This window comes from Vanessa tameamea, chromosome 10 (genome assembly GCF_037043105.1).
Source record: "Vanessa tameamea isolate UH-Manoa-2023 chromosome 10, ilVanTame1 primary haplotype, whole genome shotgun sequence".
Lineage (NCBI taxonomy): Eukaryota > Metazoa > Arthropoda > Insecta > Lepidoptera > Nymphalidae > Vanessa > Vanessa tameamea.
The window spans coordinates 5,487,697-5,508,762 of record NC_087318.1 but is presented as its reverse complement, the minus strand read 5'-3'; the positions used below and the strand labels follow the sequence as shown (position 1 = coordinate 5,508,762).

General features: G+C 29.7%; 1 protein-coding gene across 1 annotated transcript in view; it reads right to left on the bottom strand.

Annotated features, from left to right (window-relative positions):
- Window positions 1-1,284: 1,284 nt before the first annotated feature.
- Window positions 1,285-21,066, bottom strand: part of LOC113391807 (zinc finger protein 177-like) — a 56,580-nt gene continuing 36,798 nt past the window's right edge. The window contains exons 2-7 of the mRNA XM_026627894.2: window positions 17,867-17,977; window positions 17,512-17,683; window positions 13,610-13,876; window positions 13,227-13,396; window positions 1,619-1,784; window positions 1,285-1,481 (exon numbers count right to left, since the gene is read on the bottom strand). Of these exons, the coding sequence (XP_026483679.1) occupies window positions 1,444-1,481; window positions 1,619-1,784; window positions 13,227-13,396; window positions 13,610-13,876; window positions 17,512-17,683; window positions 17,867-17,977 (924 nt within the window). The 3' untranslated portion in view covers window positions 1,285-1,443. The remainder of the gene's footprint in view (window positions 1,482-1,618; window positions 1,785-13,226; window positions 13,397-13,609; window positions 13,877-17,511; window positions 17,684-17,866; window positions 17,978-21,066) is intronic.

Genomic DNA, 21,066 nt, shown 5'->3' with positions numbered 1-21,066 from the left:
TAAAAATTCTTTGTCATTATGTCAATATGCTGGAGACTCTCTTTTGGATTTATTTAGCAATGCAGAATAGTACCTACACTTGTGTTACAATATATTTCCAACAAAATTATATAAATTCATAACAATTTTGATTATTATAATGGATCTATTGTTAAACGAGAAGTAAAGATAGTTATAATACAAAGTTTCCGATAACGCAAAATGAATCAATCCTCATCGTATTCGTTTCTTTGAGTAAGAAACGCATATATTTTTACTAGGAAAATTTGTGCATCTGAATCTTATGTGAGAAATCATTGTGAAATAATGCATAGGACTTCGTTTAAGATTAAGTAGATGACAAGCGTAGAGTTGGTATTTTGATTATATTATTGTAGGTTATATAAATTACCAATATACATAATATCTAGAATCCACTTACCCGCTTTCGTGGCACCGTCATCACCCGCTTTGGAACATCTGTTTTTCAGTCTGATTGGCAACCAGGCGTTATTTAGACTAATGCACAGACATATACAAGCAGTTACTTTAGTATATCAATTTAATTATATTTCAATAAAATTTTGGTGAAAGAGTGTAACTGGGGTTTTTACCGGTTATTCTCTGTACAATGTTCATTTTAAACTGGAGGTAGACTTACATTTAATATAATCTTGTAAAATTCAAAAGTACTCGTAAGAGCCATATTGATTAAATACATTTTGATTTTTAAATAAAGAATATATTAAAAATATAAAGATAAATATTACAATAAAACTACTGGAGGTAGGTGAATAAATACAAAAAAAAAAAAAAATTTACGATGGAAATAATAAAACTAATTGTTAGGTAAAAAATTTAATTGCGTACTCTAAAAGGCACTTAAAATTAAATATATAAATTTTTGTTTTATAAATTAATAATTCGCTTTTGAATGTATTTTGGACGGAGTTTACATAAGAATATTACGTACGTAAAGTTACATTATTTGTAAGATATATCTACATAATTCTATGTAGTATTTGTTATAAATTTACCTTTTATTTACATAATATTAAATCTATGAAGGCGGGAAATTTATTTACAAAGTAAAATTTTATGAACACACTAAAATTATGTAAACTTAAATAAATTTAAGTTTCATTTAACTTATCATATCTGTAATTACTATTTTTTAATTTTACTGTTAATTTTGAGCAAAATTAAGTGAACTTAGTGTTCATAATCCTCTGTGACATAATATAGTCATAATATGTCAATTTAATTTCAGATAACTTACAATAAGTATAGAGGAAACTTTTCAAATGTGTCAAATTAAAAATTACACTTAAAATACAGAATAATATAAAACTATCTGAATAATTTAACACTTATAACTAATTAACCTCTAATATCACACTTTTTATATTTCTAAGTCTTTAAATAATTTTGTATGATTGAATACGTAAATTCATGTTATTAAGTTCAAGTAGCATCGCGTGTATTGTTTCGTTGATGCTTAGCTGTAAAAAAAAAAATAGTATGATTAAAAAAACGTTCGAATTTTAAATTTTCTAACAAGCAGGATTTCAAATAATATTGAGAACTGTTTAGACTCTTCAGTTGGATTTAATACAGTTGTTAATTTAGTTGTAATTACCAGTGTGTAAGAAGAGATGATTCTTCAAATTGGTGTGCTTCGAGAAGCCTCTGGAACAGATGTGGCATTTGTAAGGCCAGGACCCACTGTGTACGTACATATGGGACTTGAGGTCCCCGGGAGTTGGGAATGACTTGGAGCAGAGACTGCATTTGTGAGGTTTCTCCTGTGAAAGAAAAACACAAATTAGAGATGTTTAAATTATACTGATGTTGTTTTAACTAAGTTTCAGTCACGGAAGCCAGTCTCGAAGATTAACCAAATGGGCAACTTGCTGCTATTTTTTTTAAAGTTAATCTAGGTGAACGTCGCTTTTCATAGACATTGGTACCTACTGTAATAAATAATCATTCTTCATATCCTTAATGTACCAACAACCTTAGGAATTAAGATGTAATGTCCCTGTAGTTACACTGGCTGACTCACTATTCAAACCGTAACAACAATACCAATTATTGCCTTTTGGTGGCTTGGTGAGTTTGTGGTACACCTGCGGCCGTCCGAGGTACCTAGAGTAAAGTCTGTGTATACTAAGCTAAATAATTGGAAAATCCAATGACATTTCATTGCCGTAAACAAGAATTCGAATCCAGTACTTAGGAACAAACTCAACGACGATTGAGTTAATTGAACTAAAGTAAACCATTTTAGGATCCAAGTCAACAGCCAAATTATATAATAATCAAAACGAATCAACGATTGCTGTAATAACTTATAGCAGCCGTCCACATTCAAATGTTAATACATCGTTTTTTAATAATATAAGTCTATGGTAGTAAAAAACAATATAACTATTTAAAAAAATGTTATAAAAGTAATAAATGGTGAACATAATAAGGTTTATTTAAAACATATTAAAGGTAACCTATTGCGAGGGCACAAAGAGCTTAATCCAAAAATAAAATACAATTCACCGCAGTAAACGTACAGCCATAAGACTCATTCCCGAAGGTAATGACCAGAAAAAGAAAATAAAATCAATGTTGGAAGACAATAAAACGGCTAATAATCGTCATCATCTCCAATATAATCAAAGTCATGACGGTGCACATCGAGCGAAGAGCGTGCAAATGAATTTATAATGAAAACCTTTGCCTTGTTTCGAGTCGTTGCTTGATCAATTTACCCACCAGTATCATAAACGTGTATTATTGACGGGAAATGTTTATGAGCGTATTACCGCATTTACTACTTTAAATATTATTAAATAGCCTTATTAGAAAAGGTAAATGAAATATTTAACAAAGTTGAACTCAATTTTAATATCATTACGTTGTAAGCTGTGTCTAACAATAATGTCCCCAAATTTTCTAGTAGAATATTTACGGTGAATATGTTGACGATTACCCGTAAAAATTGGACGCTTAACACACGAACAAGAGTAATTGAATAAACCATATCGTCATTTCGTTGTGGCCTCCCGACCGTCTACTCGCCGTCATTATACATCACATTTGTAGCTTTAATGGAATAACTTTGGAATGGTTGTCAGCATAACGTGTAATTTTAAAGGAAGTTTAGTATTTGCTTTTTTTACGACCTTCATCGTTCTTATTCATAGTTTTTTTATTTCTGTTTTTGTTGATTTTTTACGTAAAAGAATAATTGGGAAATCTACAAACGTATATTAACAAAATGTATGTATCTCGATCTTAACATAAAATATCAATAAAAAAAGGTAAGTGACTTATCCTTGGTATAAAATATGTTATAATTGATTCGAATTAACTTAATTGTAAAAATTAAAATATAACCTGCCGAAACCGAAGGTTTTATTTGGATGAAATAAACTTTTAACATACAATAAATTGTGTCTGTATTAAAAGCAATCCATGAATATCTTGTTCTGTATCAACAAAACTTACATTACAGGAATTGAAAAAAATATACATTAATCAGTGTTCGAATATGTTGCTAATTATCAAACTATTTTAATATAACGGTATCTTATTTCCTGTGACCACATCGAATGAGATTCATAATCAAGTTGTATCCGACATCTAATCCAATTTTGACGCTAGGACTACTCCCTCCCATTCAATTTTCGCTAGCCCGCCCACCGAACACACCCAGTAAAAAAACTATAATTACTGTACAAGGTCCAAATCAAAAAGCCGTTGTAAATAACTTTTATTGGTGATTATAACCATATTTTATTAAAGTCGGGTTAGCGAATCCCCAGTGGCTCAATCAGAGCCGCAAAAAAATGAGATCTGATATTATTTCGACCTTTCTCGCTACCGAATATTGCAATATATAAATCAATAAACAAAGAGCCATTAGTTGTCTGACAATTTCCGTTGGATAAATCACGAGCAGACAAAAAACTGGTCGGTTCATGCGTGCAAGGATAATGAACAGGCGATACATTTTGTGGTTACGATAAATACCGATACGGGTCAAATTCATACCGAGAAGAATCTAGTCTTATATTTATTTTGATAATTGATTTTTTTTAAATCGGATTACATCTTCTAGACAGTGTTACAACTATAATGTCAGAAGCAAGAACTATCAAAGAAGTTGATTAAAATATATATTCATTACGATAAAACAAATTAAGAAGTAGGAACAAAATCGATCTGGCTCCAAATAAATTTAATCAAGAAGCTGGTATTGAAAAACAAAAACTTAAAATTAGCCTTAATCTTAAAATCCATTAAAATTCAAAACGAAATCGATATAATATCGTTCCACTCGATAGCTAAATCGCTCGTTCGATCACGATCCATTCAGCGGCCGTATCTCGTCCGAACAGTGACGTATGGCCAACTGATACGCCTGCGCTGCGTTATGGAAATTGAATGCAAATGCGATGCACCTCGCTTAATTTAACTAAATAAATTGATCTCCGTAACGTGCGTGCAGGACCTATTAGGTTTCGGTATTGCTCGTTAGGGTTTATTCTCGGAAATCAGGATGTTGCTCCTTCTAATGAAGATAAGTTTGATGTCTCTTGGAATTAAGGACTTCATTGAATTTTTAGCGCTGATTAAAATAGGTAATCATTATGTTTATAGAACTATTGTAAAGCTGCTAACGAATGTAATTTGTTAGTCGATTTGGTAAAATTTGTTGCAGCAATTCTACTAGAGGGACATAAACACGAAAGAGGTCTCATTAAATCGTATGGCCCTTATTCGAACCTACAATACTCTCTAATTAATTACCATATCCCAATTATAGAGAGTTCGATTAATCAATTTTCTGTCGGCTAAATCCGATGCGAGACAAGGTGCATATTAATTGGACCTTCATATATCTTCTGATAGCGGTGTTATGACCAGCTATGCAAAGGGCCTGATGCACAGGTTTATGACTAGAAAATTTTAATACGGCCACTAGTGATTATATTCTAAGTTGCAACTACCAATAGATTTTTATAGAAAAACTTGCAGACATAAAGGATGTTTAAAAATAATGAATCAAGGTATTATAATATTTAATAATTAATCAGTAAATAACAAAAATATTGTTTATCTTATGTAATATAATAATAATATAATCGGTATAGTGGGAAACGATCTTCTTAAACATTTTTATTTATCAAAGTGTTCATTTTACGTTAAAAATAAGACAAATAAAAATTGTCGCACCTTTCCAATCAGACCACGATTGCGGGCATGTGGGAATGATAAGATTAATTTAAATTCATACCTGGATAAGAATTAAGACGCTGGTGCCATATTAGCAAGTTCATTAACATGTTTCATTTGCGTGATTTAGTTTTTTATCTTTTCATCCAGTTTCGCACACCTTTTATGTTTACGAAATCAGAAATCACCAAAAGGCGTCATCAGAAACACATTATGGGGTTAATGGTTAAGGTTATATATATATGTATTTCTTTGACTTTCCTCGTGTTTTCTTTGTTTTGTTTTTATCAACGCAGACACATTATCTTGTGGTTTTAAGTTATATAATAAGTTTATTTTTAATATTTTACAATTAGATTTAGTAGTCAAACATCTATGAATCACTTCAACGCGAACGAATTATAGATTACACCCAAAATTTTGGTCACTAAATTATTAAAATGTCTTCGTTAATTTGCGGTATATTTTTCGATTTCAACATTATGTATCACGTAAGTGTATGGAATCCGTTATGTGTGAACACACCTCAAAGTTTAAACCTCATAAGTCGTTTCACAAAGTCACATCGCTCAAATTATTTAATCAGCGCAAGCAGCCAAAGGACGATAAAAAATGATTGATTGTGTGATGTAGTGATTCAATCTGGGCCCGTATTAGAGCTATTGGAAATGAACAGCGTCTGATTATTAATTTTATTGATTTAAGTTGATTGTTTTATAATATTTATGAATATGCGCTTAGGAATTGTTGACTTTATACACGGTTTGACTTTTAGTACTAGATTCAGATTTTTCTTAAAATGTATGATTTTACATTTACATTACGTTAACAGCCTGTAAATTTCCTACTGCTGGGCTAAGGCCTCCTCTCCCTTTGAGGAGAAGGTTTGAAGCATATTCCACCACGCTGCTCCAATGCGGGTTGCTGGATACACAGGTAGCTGAATTTCGTTGAAATTATACACAATATGCAGGTTTCCTCACGATGTTTGATTTGGTCCCTATTTTTAACAAATGATTTTTTTAGAATTTTTAAGGCTTCAACATTTTATTGAAGGATCTCAATGCTAACGTTCTTTTCGTATTTATTTCTTTATTTATACAGAAAGTGAAATGAAATAATTGCATTTATTTAAAATTAAATTCACTAAAAGAAACTTATAAATCAAATTCAAAAGATAATACCATCTTATGCGGGAATTTAAAAAGTTGACTGACTGAATGACATGAAGCGATTGATAAATACTCAATACTTAAAACGCATTCCAATTTAAATCTTTAGCCTCGAACACATGATACAAAATTGAAAGACATAAAATGTTGTAAATCACTTTTACCGATGTGACACCTCTGAAATACAACGATTCGGTTAATTTTCAAAGGAATATGAACCTTAATATAAGTGTATAAGAATCACGTTTACGCCTACAAACTTGATAATGTACTTAGCAGAGTGTATTAATATTCATTTCATCATGCCGCTACTGATAACGTCAAGGCGATCATCTGCTTTTAGATTATTTGATTTTTATTTTTTGATCTCTTAATACTATTTATTTAGAATGAAATTATTAATTTTCTGACTTATCTATAAGTACCAGTACAAAAAGAGATAAAGACTTTAATTAATAAATTATTTAAATATTGTTCAAACAATAAAGGTATGAAAACATTAATGACGTAAACGATATATAAAAGGAATATCTATATTATAATATAATATATTACTTGTTAATAAAATGTGAAACAAATAATATCAATTAAATTGTACTTATTAGTTCAAAACAATTATATGCATATACGTCTAACTCAATTCAAAAGAAATTAATCTAATTCCATATGCATATTTATCAATAAACTATATAATAAATAATAAAAACTGAAAACCAAAAATTGTGATAAATCGCAATGTTAGTATCAAACATACAATACAGTTTATATGTAACAATATTAAGTGAAAATAGGATTTAAATAAATTCAGGATGTTTATAAATTACAAATTGGAATAGACGCTAAGAGCCCGTAGTATCAGTAGGGTACTTTCTTGTAATCGTTATTAACTTTTATTTCTATATTGATGAGGATCATACTATCCGTCTGAGTGATTTCGGCCACGACGGCTATGCACTCTAAGTGAGTGACTTTCGATACTATACTTCGATAGTCTTATAGTCCGATGAGATTCGATGCGACACGACCATCGAATCTCATTGGCGACGAGATAAATCAGGCGCAAGACCAACTACTTTATTAAACTTTTGAGAGTTTCTTGATAGAACATTTCAATGTTATTTTATTGTATTGTTTCTTACGTCACGCTCTGCAACTGTGCAAGCTAGCCAGGTTGCAAGTTGGTTATTACCATATTAGCGTGACAATAGTTGTTACGTTGCATCAACAATAAAATTATAAGTTACAAGGAAATTATTAATTGCTTATCGATTACAATTTTTCTAAGCTAATCTGATTATGGAGCCTGGAGGCTGTTAACTAGAAATCTTTACTACCAGTATGTGAAGATCTACCATCCCTTCGAGGCTGTGTTTTGAATGAGTTTATAACTTGTTATTATTTAATGCTTTGTTATTTAGTTGCCTAGTTATTAAGATAAATTCTCAATGATCTGTTGATTATTGTATGCATAAATGAACTAAAATAAACTGACATCATATTTTAATAATAAAAAATGAATAGCGTTATATATCATATATTGTAACCAAAAAAATTGTATAAATGAAGCTCACACCTTTATCGCATAAGAAATGATATTGCGTCGCAAAAGCTGATAAAAATGAATTCGAATTGTCGGTAACACGCTATTGCTATTATTCGTAAATCACTCGTATTGATGAGTTGGTTACAGGTGTATAAGCTCTATTGATAATTTACAATTAGTCAATAATTTTAACCTTAAAAAAATTCATAGCTTCAAATTTGAAATATGAAAGAATCTTCTTCTTCACGCTCCTACGTGCACGTTGATCTTAAGAAATTACCCAAACTTTTTTTTATATTTGAATAAATATACATTCGTAAGACTTTAATACACAATTTGATCTCCGCAATTCAAAATAGCTCCAGACAACTTATTCTGTAAAAAACAATCTCGAACATGATAGTGAAATGTCAGAAAGTCATATCCGACGTTGACTATAATAATTATAGAATATAAAGGATACACGCAACAAAATAACGTATCAGCGTAAATTACTTTCAACATTTCTCGAGTGAGATACGAAAAATGTTGTTACGGAATATCACTGCAGATTCAAACATTTATATCTTAAATTTTCGCTTTACATTTAATGTTTAATTCAACGAAGAATCATGATTTTCCTGTACAGTAAGGATTAACTATATCTTTAAAAAACTACATCCTGCAGCTTCTCTCGTATATAATGAGAAGAAAGACAAGTTAATGTTAATACAAAGGATGATTTTAATCAATAAATATTATTAGAGGAAATTGTATGAATTCAAACAATTATAAAACAGTTTTTTGTTTTAAATACGTCTACTCAAGAAATCTATTCGATTTGAAAATGAGAATTATAATAGGATTGTATCGATTCTTAATTTAAAATTAGAAACAAAATACATACGAAACATAAACAACGAATTACACAATAATGAAGTTTTAGTAAATGTTTGAAATCCATGAAAAAATAAATGAAATAGCCATTCTTTATAAGTACCTACCTTAACCTTATTAATAAAAACATTCTGTTTTTAATATCTTCATTCCTACTAAAACATTATACACCGCTACTCATTTGGATATGTAGTTTAAGTAGTCAATTTTTGTTGTTTATAATCACCATAGCAATAAAATCAAGAATTATATCCGTTCCGATATAAAGAACGATCAACTAAAGCCGTCAAACTAATCATCAACTTAGAAACTGCGTACATAAACTACAATCATACGATTAGTTCTTTTTTTAATTTTGTTCTTAGCAAATATATATAATTAATTCCACGATATAAGTTAAAGTGAAACGCAAATATATAAATTATAGATTTTAATACAAAGCATTGATGTGATAAAGTAATAATAATATTAATAGACGAAAACACATACATGAAATTTTCGTTTCAAACGAATAATTCTTAGAACAATATAAGTAACTAACAATGATAAAAATCTTTTCAGATAAAAAAGATTTGAGCTGTAAATAATGCCATGTTAATATATACACAGTCGTTGACACGGTGTACAATCGTTAAACCGAATCAAATGTTCGATAAAATATTCAATAGATATTATAGGCAATTGAAATACTAACTGTGCCGTATAATATAGTTTAAAAAACAAGTTACAATGAGGCAGTAACAAGCGTCGGTGACTATCAATTGGAAAGTCAATAAATTCGTTGATTGACTTCCTGTTGTAGATCAGTCTACTTAATTTTGTCGTCGATTTCTTCAAATAGATATTTATTTATACTTTAAAATGATACCGATATCGTAAATAATCAATATCCGTTACGTGTAATGGCCAATAGTAGTTTTAATGTGGCTCTGATGGTTTGGTTAGTCGTAAAAAATGTTTACACAATCTTAATTGGGGCTGATTGAGAGTAAATTAAAAAGAAAACGTCTGTGGAATTATATAATTTGTCAGTTAAGAGAGGTTAGAAAATTATTAGTAGAAGTTTAAAAATCCTGTAGTATCATCATTTATTTGTATATGAATTAAAAAATTTAAACATTAAATATTAAGCTATTTTGTTTTAAATATTATCGTACATTAAATGCCTCAAGGGCTTTCTTGAGAAATGAAATGAAGAAACATGAAAACGTATGTATTTATTAAAAACAATTGAAAACATATAAAGACGTGGCATCAATAATAATCATGACACCAAAATAAAACGTTTTTCTGTCCTAAAATATCTTTTCGTCAAAAGGTTCGTACTAAAAGATAATTAACAATACGGTTAAGGTTGCTTTTAAGCCCTTTACAGGCAGGTGCAGGAGACAGCAGTGTACGGAGATTATAAAAACAATATGGTGCCGGCTGACGATGAAGCATTCTTTAATGGAAATATGTACACTAAGGTTTATTTTATGTACATAAAAGACAGGTTTCGTATAATATGGTACGATAACAAAATAATATATATTTTTTACTTATTCAAGATATTTTTATTGATTTGTTTTAGGTTTTAATTATAACATAGAAACTATTATAATGTTGTAACATTTCACCTAAGATAAACTAAATTTGGAGAGTAGTACAAAATCACAGATATTGTGACACCAATTCTTACAACAACGGATGTTCCAAAGTGACAGACGTGCAGACAACTAACAAATAACGAACCTCTAACGAGTGAAAAGTGTCAAGTTATGGCGACATGCAAAGATGCAGTAAACTGATAGTTCGACTTTGAAATTCACAACATTCTGTATCTAAGCAATTGTTTGCAAATAACAAATCGGCCCTTAAAATTTTAGAATTTCAAAATTAGCACGAATTGAATACATTTACTCCAACAGTATTATTTAATCAAATTATATATTTCATGTATCATCTAAACGACCAATCATTTATTATTTGGTTTGAAAATCCTTTTCAAACCAAATAATTCCCTTGGAATAACAATGGCTCTGAACTATCACATATATATGTCCTGTCCTGCCTACACCCCATTGTTCATCATTCACATTCATTGTGGATGCTTTATTATTGGTACTGTCAATAGTTAACTAACCCGGTACTGTCTTGTAAGATCTCGGTGACAGTTGAAAGATCCGTCTTGGGAGAATGTCTGATTTATCAGTTGAAAAAGATAATGGACCAGTATTGAACGGAGGCAAAATATATTTATGGCTTCCAAATTAAATGAATTTATAAATATTTGATTGATAAGCAAATTCAAAACACAATTATTCATAATAAAAAGAATTATTAATTGAATATTTTATACATGTATTTGGGAGGTACGTACCCCAAATTCAATGGACGATGTTCCGAAATTGTTATTTTTTATTTGTTTCGGTTCGTGTATATGCAATTCTCTTAGCGACCTGCTATATTTCCAATATTACCTATTATATTTTAAATCATCATGGGTGACGAAGACCATAGTTCGGTCATCTTATACAGTGAAGTTCTCATACGAGCGTGTGAAGTCTCGGTCTGTTGGCCGCGACGTCTTCAATATCGTCTTGTACGACACGGTTCCTTGAATCCGTGGGAATTTATTTCGGACTTTTGGTACATTTTTATTGTATTTTTTCAATACTTGAGTAACTTTAACGAGATATGAATTGAAATAAAACGCACAAACAAAATAAAATACAATTCGTCAAATATTATAACAATATACTATAATAATATTAAATTAATTAAAAAAAATTACCTCTTTTATTTGAAATGAAATATAAGTTTACCAAACTTAAAAAAATACAACAAATTAATAATAAGGTATTGTCGTAGGATTATTTGAACCCATTATGAGCTATTAGAAACAATAGGTCTAGTCGCCCGCATAAATCCACGAGTTGTTGATGCGTCACAGTGCTTGCCCACTACAATTCCCACGATGACCTGACCCGGTAATTTATTGGCCCTCCGCCTTCGCAACTACCTGTGACCGCAGGTGCACCTTAAGAAACTAGGGCTGGATATCTTAAGAGGGCAGAAAACTAATATAGTCGATGTGACAGTATTTAATAATTTAAATAAAATCGTCGGCTCTTTGAGTCTTCAATTGACATTAATTAATTATTTAACACCAAACTTATATAATTTCGAGGTATCTTATCTAAAATTGATCAATCTGAATCGTGTTTTTTCCAATTTGTAATAAAAAGTAGTTTTTTTTTATAACTTTTATTAAGAAGGCAAAGGCAAAAGTAAATAACGAAGAAAACATAATGTAGCAACCCTACAAGGGATGTGCGACGTTGTGTGATTTTCTTAAGTCGTGGACACATGAGGTCATAGTTAAATAAGTAAAAACTCAAGGGGCGTTATGGGAAGTGAGCACAGTAACATCACCATGTAATATGCATCAACCTTTACCGACTCGTACGATGATTTTGTATATAATTATCATTGCTTATGAGAAAATTAATTGTTTATTTTACATATAAATTTCGAGATCATATTATGTGAAATACAGAACAATGACAAAATAAAAAAAAAATATATAAAATTAACGATTTATTTGTTACATTACTTTAATAATTATATTTTAAATAATAATTAATATATATTTTTTAAACTTAATTAAGTTTCTGTGAATATATATATTTACGGAATTTTTTTCTTTAGCAAATCATTATTTTTTTTTCAGTAAAAATCAACCGTCATAAGATTACGTAATTCAGCGAAATCTTCTTAATCTGAAAATTTTGCCTCATATACGTCGATATTAATCTTTATAGACATAATCACGTAATTAGGTAACTAGGTTCAATTGTATATATTTTACGATGAAAAAACACAATTAGAGGCAATAACGCAAAAGGATATACTTGTAAGAAATATGTGAGTTATCAATAGAAAAACTGTAATAGCACCAGCTATTGTCTCAACAAGGATAACAAGTTTTTATGGAGTTTCGCAAATCAATTGTTTAGCTGAATGTAAGTTTCCGTGATTGTGATAGAATTATTAACTACATGAAATATTTATATTGACCATAATCCTAAGTGGTGTGATAAAAAAAATATGACTCAAGTAATACGTAACTTTTAAGTGAAGCTTCTGTCCCATTAACCACTTTTCATAAATTACTTGTAATTTTCCAATATAAAATTAAATTATATTTCATATGAAGTTTATACCCAGGTAGCTTTAAGCCCATCATAATTAGAGGAATGATTAATATCAGTATTTATTATCATATAGTAAATGATTAAATGAGAGTTATATTAAACATTTTTCTAAAATAGTATTTGTCATTGTTTAGTTTTTCAATTACATGATTTACCATTTTTTATATTTGTAATTATAAATGTACTTTGGAAATTAAATTTGAGTGTGACAGACAGACTTACCTTTATATGAGTCATACGGTGATAATAAAGATTTGAACTGGCTGTGAACCTCTTCCCACAATGCTGGCACTGGTGAGGCTTCTCTCCTGAATGTATTCGTCTATGTGTGTTGAGACTGCTTGATGTACTAAAGCCTTTGTTACATACCATGCACACGTGTGGTTTTTCACCTAGAGAAAATATATTAGGATTAAAAATTGGATGTGGCAACGAATTATAAGAACATATTTTGAATATTTTTTTACCCTAAATGCTACTTTTCTATTATAGCCTAAAAACAAATTTAATTTAAGTTAAAAGTATTTAAATAAACATGTGATAAAATTTGACTTTTTGAATTACTGTTCTTAGGTAATTAATATAAAATGGCTGAAAAGTCTTACCCGTATGAGTTCTCATATGCCGTTTCAATAATGATGGCCTGTCAAAAGCTTTCCCACAAACTTCACAAGGTAACAAAGCTCGCTCCGACTTTGTAGGTCGTCTTTGGATTTTAGGCGTCATATCTAATAGTTCATTAGATGATCCGGCTGATGATGATGTTAATGAATCACCAGATATAGATTTGTGTTCGTCTTCTGGACCCGAAGGAGGAGAAATCGGTAAAAGGACTCTTGAAAGGAGGGAGGTAGATAAGTCTAATGGAGAGTCTGCAAAAAAATAATAATTGTAAACCAAAATGTATATAATACACAAATTTCTGTTCGATTATTGTACATTAAAAAGAACATACTATTAATATTTTAAAATAATAAATCGTACTTGAAAATTATCAAAAGAATTATATGGTCTTAAAATAAAACGTCAAGTTTCCATAAAAGTATAAGTGTGCATAGCCGATGAATCACGTCGAAGATTAAAGCCGTTCAAATTTTCGCCATTACAACTTGATCTAATCAAAGCGAAAAATTTAATGAACCAATTTATTGACAACCGTAAAAATGTTGTTTTGGGAGTCTACACAATTTATGTTTATTACTGTTTATATATTTGTTCCATATATGTCTTAATTAGAATCAAAGAAAGACGATCATATATCATTTATTCAAGCAAAAAATCAATGGAAAGTAGTAAATTATAAAACAATTCTCTAGATGGTAGGGATTAATTAGTGAAGTATAATTATTTATATTAAGTCAAACGAGAAGCAGCAGCAGATCATTTGATAGTCATTTGTTATCATTGGTAGAAATATTTTTCGTGATTGCTTGCATGGAATTCTATATATGGAACTACTGTCAAATGGATAGTATCTTCGTTGACTGGTCGAGTATTACGTGCAAATTGATTACTGTTCGGACTGAATAACCGAGTACCATATTTCTATCTATGGTTTGTATCGTTTTAATATCAACAGATGTCGGCAGGACTGTTCTTTTCTCTTTAGGCGGTATACGCGTAAAGCTATTCCTTGTAATTCTTATTTCGTAGATTTATTATAAAAAGGTATTTTTTTTTTATCGATATGAGATAAGACTGTATATATGATACATGATATTAGTACTACGTGATTTTTTGGTGTTAGTTTTCTTTTTACATTAAAACTGTATTCGAAAAAATCGAAATTTTTCTATTAATCGATAATCGATTTTTTTACTATTTGTTAATATAATATAAATTTGAATTTACTTAATTAATATTTTAAGGCGATAGATTAATGACGTAGATAAACGATTTATTAGTAGAACGAGCAGAATGAAAATTTATTCTTTTGTATTTTTAACAACAATCGTATCGTACGAAATCAACCTTAACATTAGCAATATTTTTATATACATATAGGCCATTTCCGCCGACAGCTGCATTGGAATTATCGATGCGGTCTCCGATCGGATCTCTTTAGTGAAACAAACGCGCCGCGTTCGTTATCGGTTCATATATAACTTAACTGTGTAGTTAAGCTCTGTTTATAATAGTGTTAATAATTTCAATTTCGAAAGCCTATTTCGTGTTAATTTTATGTAAAATATAAATATTTTGATGTAATTTTTGTTAATATGTGATTGTTTGATTATATTTGCATGTAATTCGATTTATAAAAAGGGTAAACTACCGAGTTTCATGCTGACTTTTCTCGGTCGAATATAATCTACATTCCGAACCGGTAGTAGCTTTACATTTAATTTGTCATGTAAAAGAGACGATACATGCTTTAAAACCTCTCGAAATTTTTACTTTAATAAAAAATATTTATAAATGTGATTTTGAATATAAAAAAAATCGAAGCACATATTTTAGTAAATAGATGTTATAATATAACAACAATCAACATATTTCAATAAATTCTTCTATCAATAAATAATTTACAACAATATTATAATTTACATAACGTTAACAAATCGTTCGCTACCAAACATCGGTAATGCAACTAACGACAGTCATTCACAGATGTCGCATTGATCAGTGCCTTGGAAAGATAAAAAGGCAATCACGAAACTCTCCGACTACCGAACCGAAAGAATTCTTTGATGTGCCGCCGAATGAAGAGACGTCTTAGTACGTGTGTAATATTTAACGATTTTAGTATTCAAATAAGTTTAATCTACTAGGTTACATGACAGATAGAATCTTAATTTAAAAACTAGATTTATTATGAGATAAAACGACTGATGTGCTTTTAAAATGTTAGAGATTCAGGTTTTCTATCAATTTTATAATTATAAATGATAAATAGTGCAATTTTTTTTCTACGTCTATGTGTGAAGTATCCGTCAACAGCCGGCTATTTTAATGGATTTTTAATGACTTTGTAGTATATTGAAATAATTGAAAACGTATTTAAATAAAACATTCCAAAAAAAAAAAAAACTGAAATTTGCAAACGCGATAAGCTCTCAACCACTTAATAAAAATCTGAATATTAAATGGACTCCACTAATTAGTATCCTCGAGAGATGATTATCTATACTTGTATGTAAACATATAATACGAGCCGAACGGCGTATATATATGAGTACTGATAATCAGGGAGGACATTAAAATTTCTTACATATTATACTATTTTATAATAAATATATAAAAATAACGAATTAAGTAATTTTATTATCAATGAATGACAATTATTCTAGTTTTAAACTTATCGTTCAACATTAAACTTAAACGTCTGTATTTATAAGAAGAGCGTCAATCATTTATATTTTTATTGAATTCATTAATTGATAGACATTATTGTTAAATTTTGTAAATATAACTGATACTTAACACGGTGAAACAAGTGTTCATTAAAAAAAAACATTTCAAAGTAACTGTCTTCATATATTATAACTTTATTTAGATATTTCCTACGTATAAATAAACATCTTTAATTTCATCGCATTGACGATTTTCTAGCAATAAAAATACACTTAAATATGTTTCATTTCAACGACAAAAATACTACAATATTTTTAAAACATTTTTTTTAAACCGTATGAAAATCAAATAGTATACACTGTTTCGTGAAGAGGGATCGATAGGGATGTAACCTCATAAGAAAGCAATTTACCCAGCTGTAGAATATTAATAATCAGTTACCTAGTTTTCTATTTCATGTACCCAATGTCAGTACATTTATACGTGAAAAGTAATTTTAAAATACAAATTCCATATCATACGTAATAATGTATATATAAAATTCTAAGTGTATCAATTTAGCACGATTTCTTGCATCGTCTACCTTCCATTACGATGCGTTACGATTATATTAAGCGATCGTAAAATCTTAACATATTTATGTTGTACTACTTTCACCAATTTCGACGACTATAATGACGTTATGTTAAATTCAGATGTACGTTCTGTATCTGTTTTTGTAATAGTACCTATTAGGTATTTTCATGTTCGTATTACGTACGCTCGGTGAGAAATAATTGCCATTCATAGCGAAATAATTGGCTTTTTATCATCTATATGATCTTGTTTGGAAAAATATGCTTGGTATTTAATAAAAAATAAATCATTTAAAAGTACAAATAAATTTAGAGCGATTTTCTGTTGTTACTAGGTATTTGATAATCATATTGAAGAATCACTCCAACTTCTAAATGGGGAATTATTGTTATTTTTACAAATATATGAAGTAGGTAAGTAAGTAGACTTGGCGTCTTATACTCATCTCGTCTTATATCAACAACTCCGATGAGTTGAGGTAAATCTAATACACTACGCTTGAACAAGATGAGTTTTAGTTTAACGTGAACCTGAATTTACCTTTAGCTGCAAAACAACATATTTTTTTTAACTAACTATTGCGGGTCATTTTTGTAAACATTAAAACTATAAGCGTTAAAAAAATAAGATATGGTACCTTCTAAGATAGAGTCCATCGTTTGTCGGTACAAATTATTTCTCATTCTGACGAAAAATAGCTCTTCGGGTCTTTCAGGAAGGAAATAAACCACCAGCTCGGTGTGAGCTGAGACAGGTTTCACAGCTTCGTAGACAGGCTCGCCTTTGACTTTAGTACAGACTAGGTTAACCTGTGTGAAAAATACGATGATATTAGTTATCGGTCGGTAGATTTATACATCCTCATGACGTTTTTCTCACACCGTCGAGTATGAGAATCGAATAATAATCACTAATTGTAGCACGTGTGACACACCAGAATTCAATCCGCTAAGCATTTATATAAAAGACAATCTTTTCAAAAATACACTTACTTGAGGTCCATAATTTTCCGAGACCCGCAAAAATCGCACCCAATTACAATGTCGAACTTGAACCCCTCCTGACGTGCAAACTTCGTCAAACAAGCCAAATCGATGACGTACCTGTAACAACAAATCAATACAATATAAACAATTTTAAAAATCATTAGAACATTCAATACACTACTAAAATACTAATAAGTAAATTAATTAAAATAAGTTAACATCTTATTTTTATAATTTAACGTTAACACTAAATAGATAAACACCTTATTATACGAGGCTGAGCCGCAATCAATTTAAATACAAAATTATCAACATCGTAAATATTATCTAGCTACTAGTTTAACATACCATTACTAAAGGTTAAACACCTGAATATAATGTTAAATAATTAAAAACCAATATTTCCCTAATTAGATTAAAATTAATTTTATCATCACTTCACAGCAGTTTGTATAATTTTTATCACTTTTGTGAACGTTTTTCAACTATTATATATTGCTTATCAAATCTTAACACTTCGGTTCTTGTGAACGCTTAAAACAGCCTCTGATGTTGCCGCAATTTAATTGGTAATATCGTGATCATAACGTAAGTTGGAAGTAATCGGGTATGTAATCTATATATTAATACGGGAATATCGAAAATTGTTGTAAGTTTTTTTAATACTTTTTAACTGACTGCGAAAAAGAAGGAGGTTCTCGATCTAGTTATTTTTTTTCTTTGTTACCTCCGAAATTAACGTATGTATTTATATTAAACGTAATAACAATTACATATAAGCAACTCACATAAAGTTACGCCTATATATAGGTACATAAGTTGTATCGTATTCTATATTGGTATATTAATTCATTTAAATAATCATTGTACCTTATTATATCAGCCCTGCGATACTGTAAGAATTCTCTTCGTATCTCACTCGTAAATTTTTGACAATCGACAGTTTGATACGCTATTTTGATGAGTATCTTATAAATTTTATAATTATCATATATTGATATTTCGCGTTCGTTTTCTGCGGTAAGCTACGAGTTTTTTCTTACAGAATACCTCTACAGATTTTAAATAAAACCCACAAAGTTTTAACACATTTAAACAACCAACAAATCTTCATAAATAAATTCGACAGCTTAGGAAATATTTTTGGAACATAATATAATAATCATTTATTGATTTTTAAATAATAATAGAATTAACGTTGATTTATTATTCAGAGGCAACAAATATATCAAATTGTAAAACAAAGAAATAACTTTTATCGTTGGACATCAAATTTGATAAATATTCAATTCGAAAGTAATTCAGATGCTAATATAGACATAATCTTTTACAGCTTCCAATATAAGCCTAATAAAAATGCAAATTTATACTAATATTGTACCGTGGCATCTAAACACCATATAAAATAGACTATATATCAGATATGAGATTTTGGTTTAAAATTAAATGATGTGTGATATAAATAAAATAAGATAGTTACGAATTAGTTCTATAATTTTGACACGTACCTAACCGTTTAAGTGAGTTTATTAGTTTGCTTATCGTTCTTCCAATTAAGTTGAATGTTTGTGCAATTTATGTTGGCACGTGCGTGAAGGGTTCTGCTTTACCGGTAGTACACAAGACAGTGGCTTCGTGATTGGAGTTTTAACGGATAATTGCTTTCTAAAGCCGTGAGCCGATATGGCCCAGTGGTTAAAACGCGTGCATCTTAAATCGGATTGCGGGTTCAAACCCAGGCAAAACATCACCGAATTTTCAGATGCTTAATTAGTGCTTATAATTAAGCACGTGCTCGGCAGTGAAGGAAAACGTCGTGAGGAAACCTGCATTGTCTAATTTCAAAGAAATTCGGCCACATTTGTGCAGCAGCCTCGTGGAGTATGCTCCAAACCTTTTCCTCAAAGGGAGTGGAGGCCTTAGCCCAGCAGTAAGAAATTTAAAGGCTTGTAATGTTCTAAAATGTTGCTTTCGAAAAATTCAAAGAGACGACATCGCATGACGGTATTTAATTTTAAATTCATTCATTCATTTAGTTTTAAATTTACATATATATATTTTATTTTCCGGTTATTGTTCATAATATTAAGTTGTAACATTGTTTATTTTTTATTGTTTTTTTTCTTTCTTCAATCGTTATAATGATTTCATTAAATATATACCCTTTTGACGGTAATTTCTCGCTTTGAACGATAATTCAACAAGGGTTAATAAAAACATTCGCATTCTATTGAATTGTGGAAAATTCCGTTTGAATTCCTCAAAGCTTTCGTAGAGGTGCGCCAATAGTAAAAACTTTCACATTTACTCGTAGATATATTTATTCGTACATATGATATTAGTTGTAGCGTCTTCGAAAATATATTTTTGAAACCAGTGGAATAAAGATTTACTTTTACTAAGGAAATGATAGAATAGGTAAGAGATCCACTAACAGCGATTGTATGATGGAAAAATAAGTAGTTTGTTTTATAATTATACCATATCTAATATATTTTTATTTTATATTATTTAATAATATTTAATATCGAATGTAGTCGCTGCTATTGTCTCAGGAATATATATATTTTTAAAGTTATTAGCTTAATCATAATTGAATTATGCATTATTAAGAAATGTATCCTAACTTGACTATGTATGGACCAAGCTAAATTATATAATTTTACTTTAAAACGGTTTCGATAATTTTTAACTAGAAATGAATAAACCGTCTCGTAATATCTCACGTAGTCTGTATGTATTATTTACAACGTAGTTATCGTCATTAGCTCAAATGTTTCACAAGAAGCGAAGATCACTCGTGTCTGCTTCTCAGTATCATTCGAAGAGCTATAGCGACCACTAGCCATCACGACCGATTCAACCTGTTCGTGTTTATATAGAATTACTAACTACCCGAACCGACTTCGCACGAGTACAATATGCTTCAAAATATATTTTTTTGGATTTTGATTAAATATAAAAAATAAAAATTTCTATTTTTTTTTCTCTACTATAATATGCATATTAAACATATTAACCTTCCTCTTGAATCACACTGTTTATTGATGTAAAACCGCATTGAAATCCGTTGCGTAGTTTAAAGGTCTAAGCGCACAGACAGCGGGAAGCGACTTTGCTTTATACTGTCGAGAAATATACCTATTATAGAAAATATAAAGTTGGGTTATTATATTTGATTATAGATAATACTTAATAAATAAAAT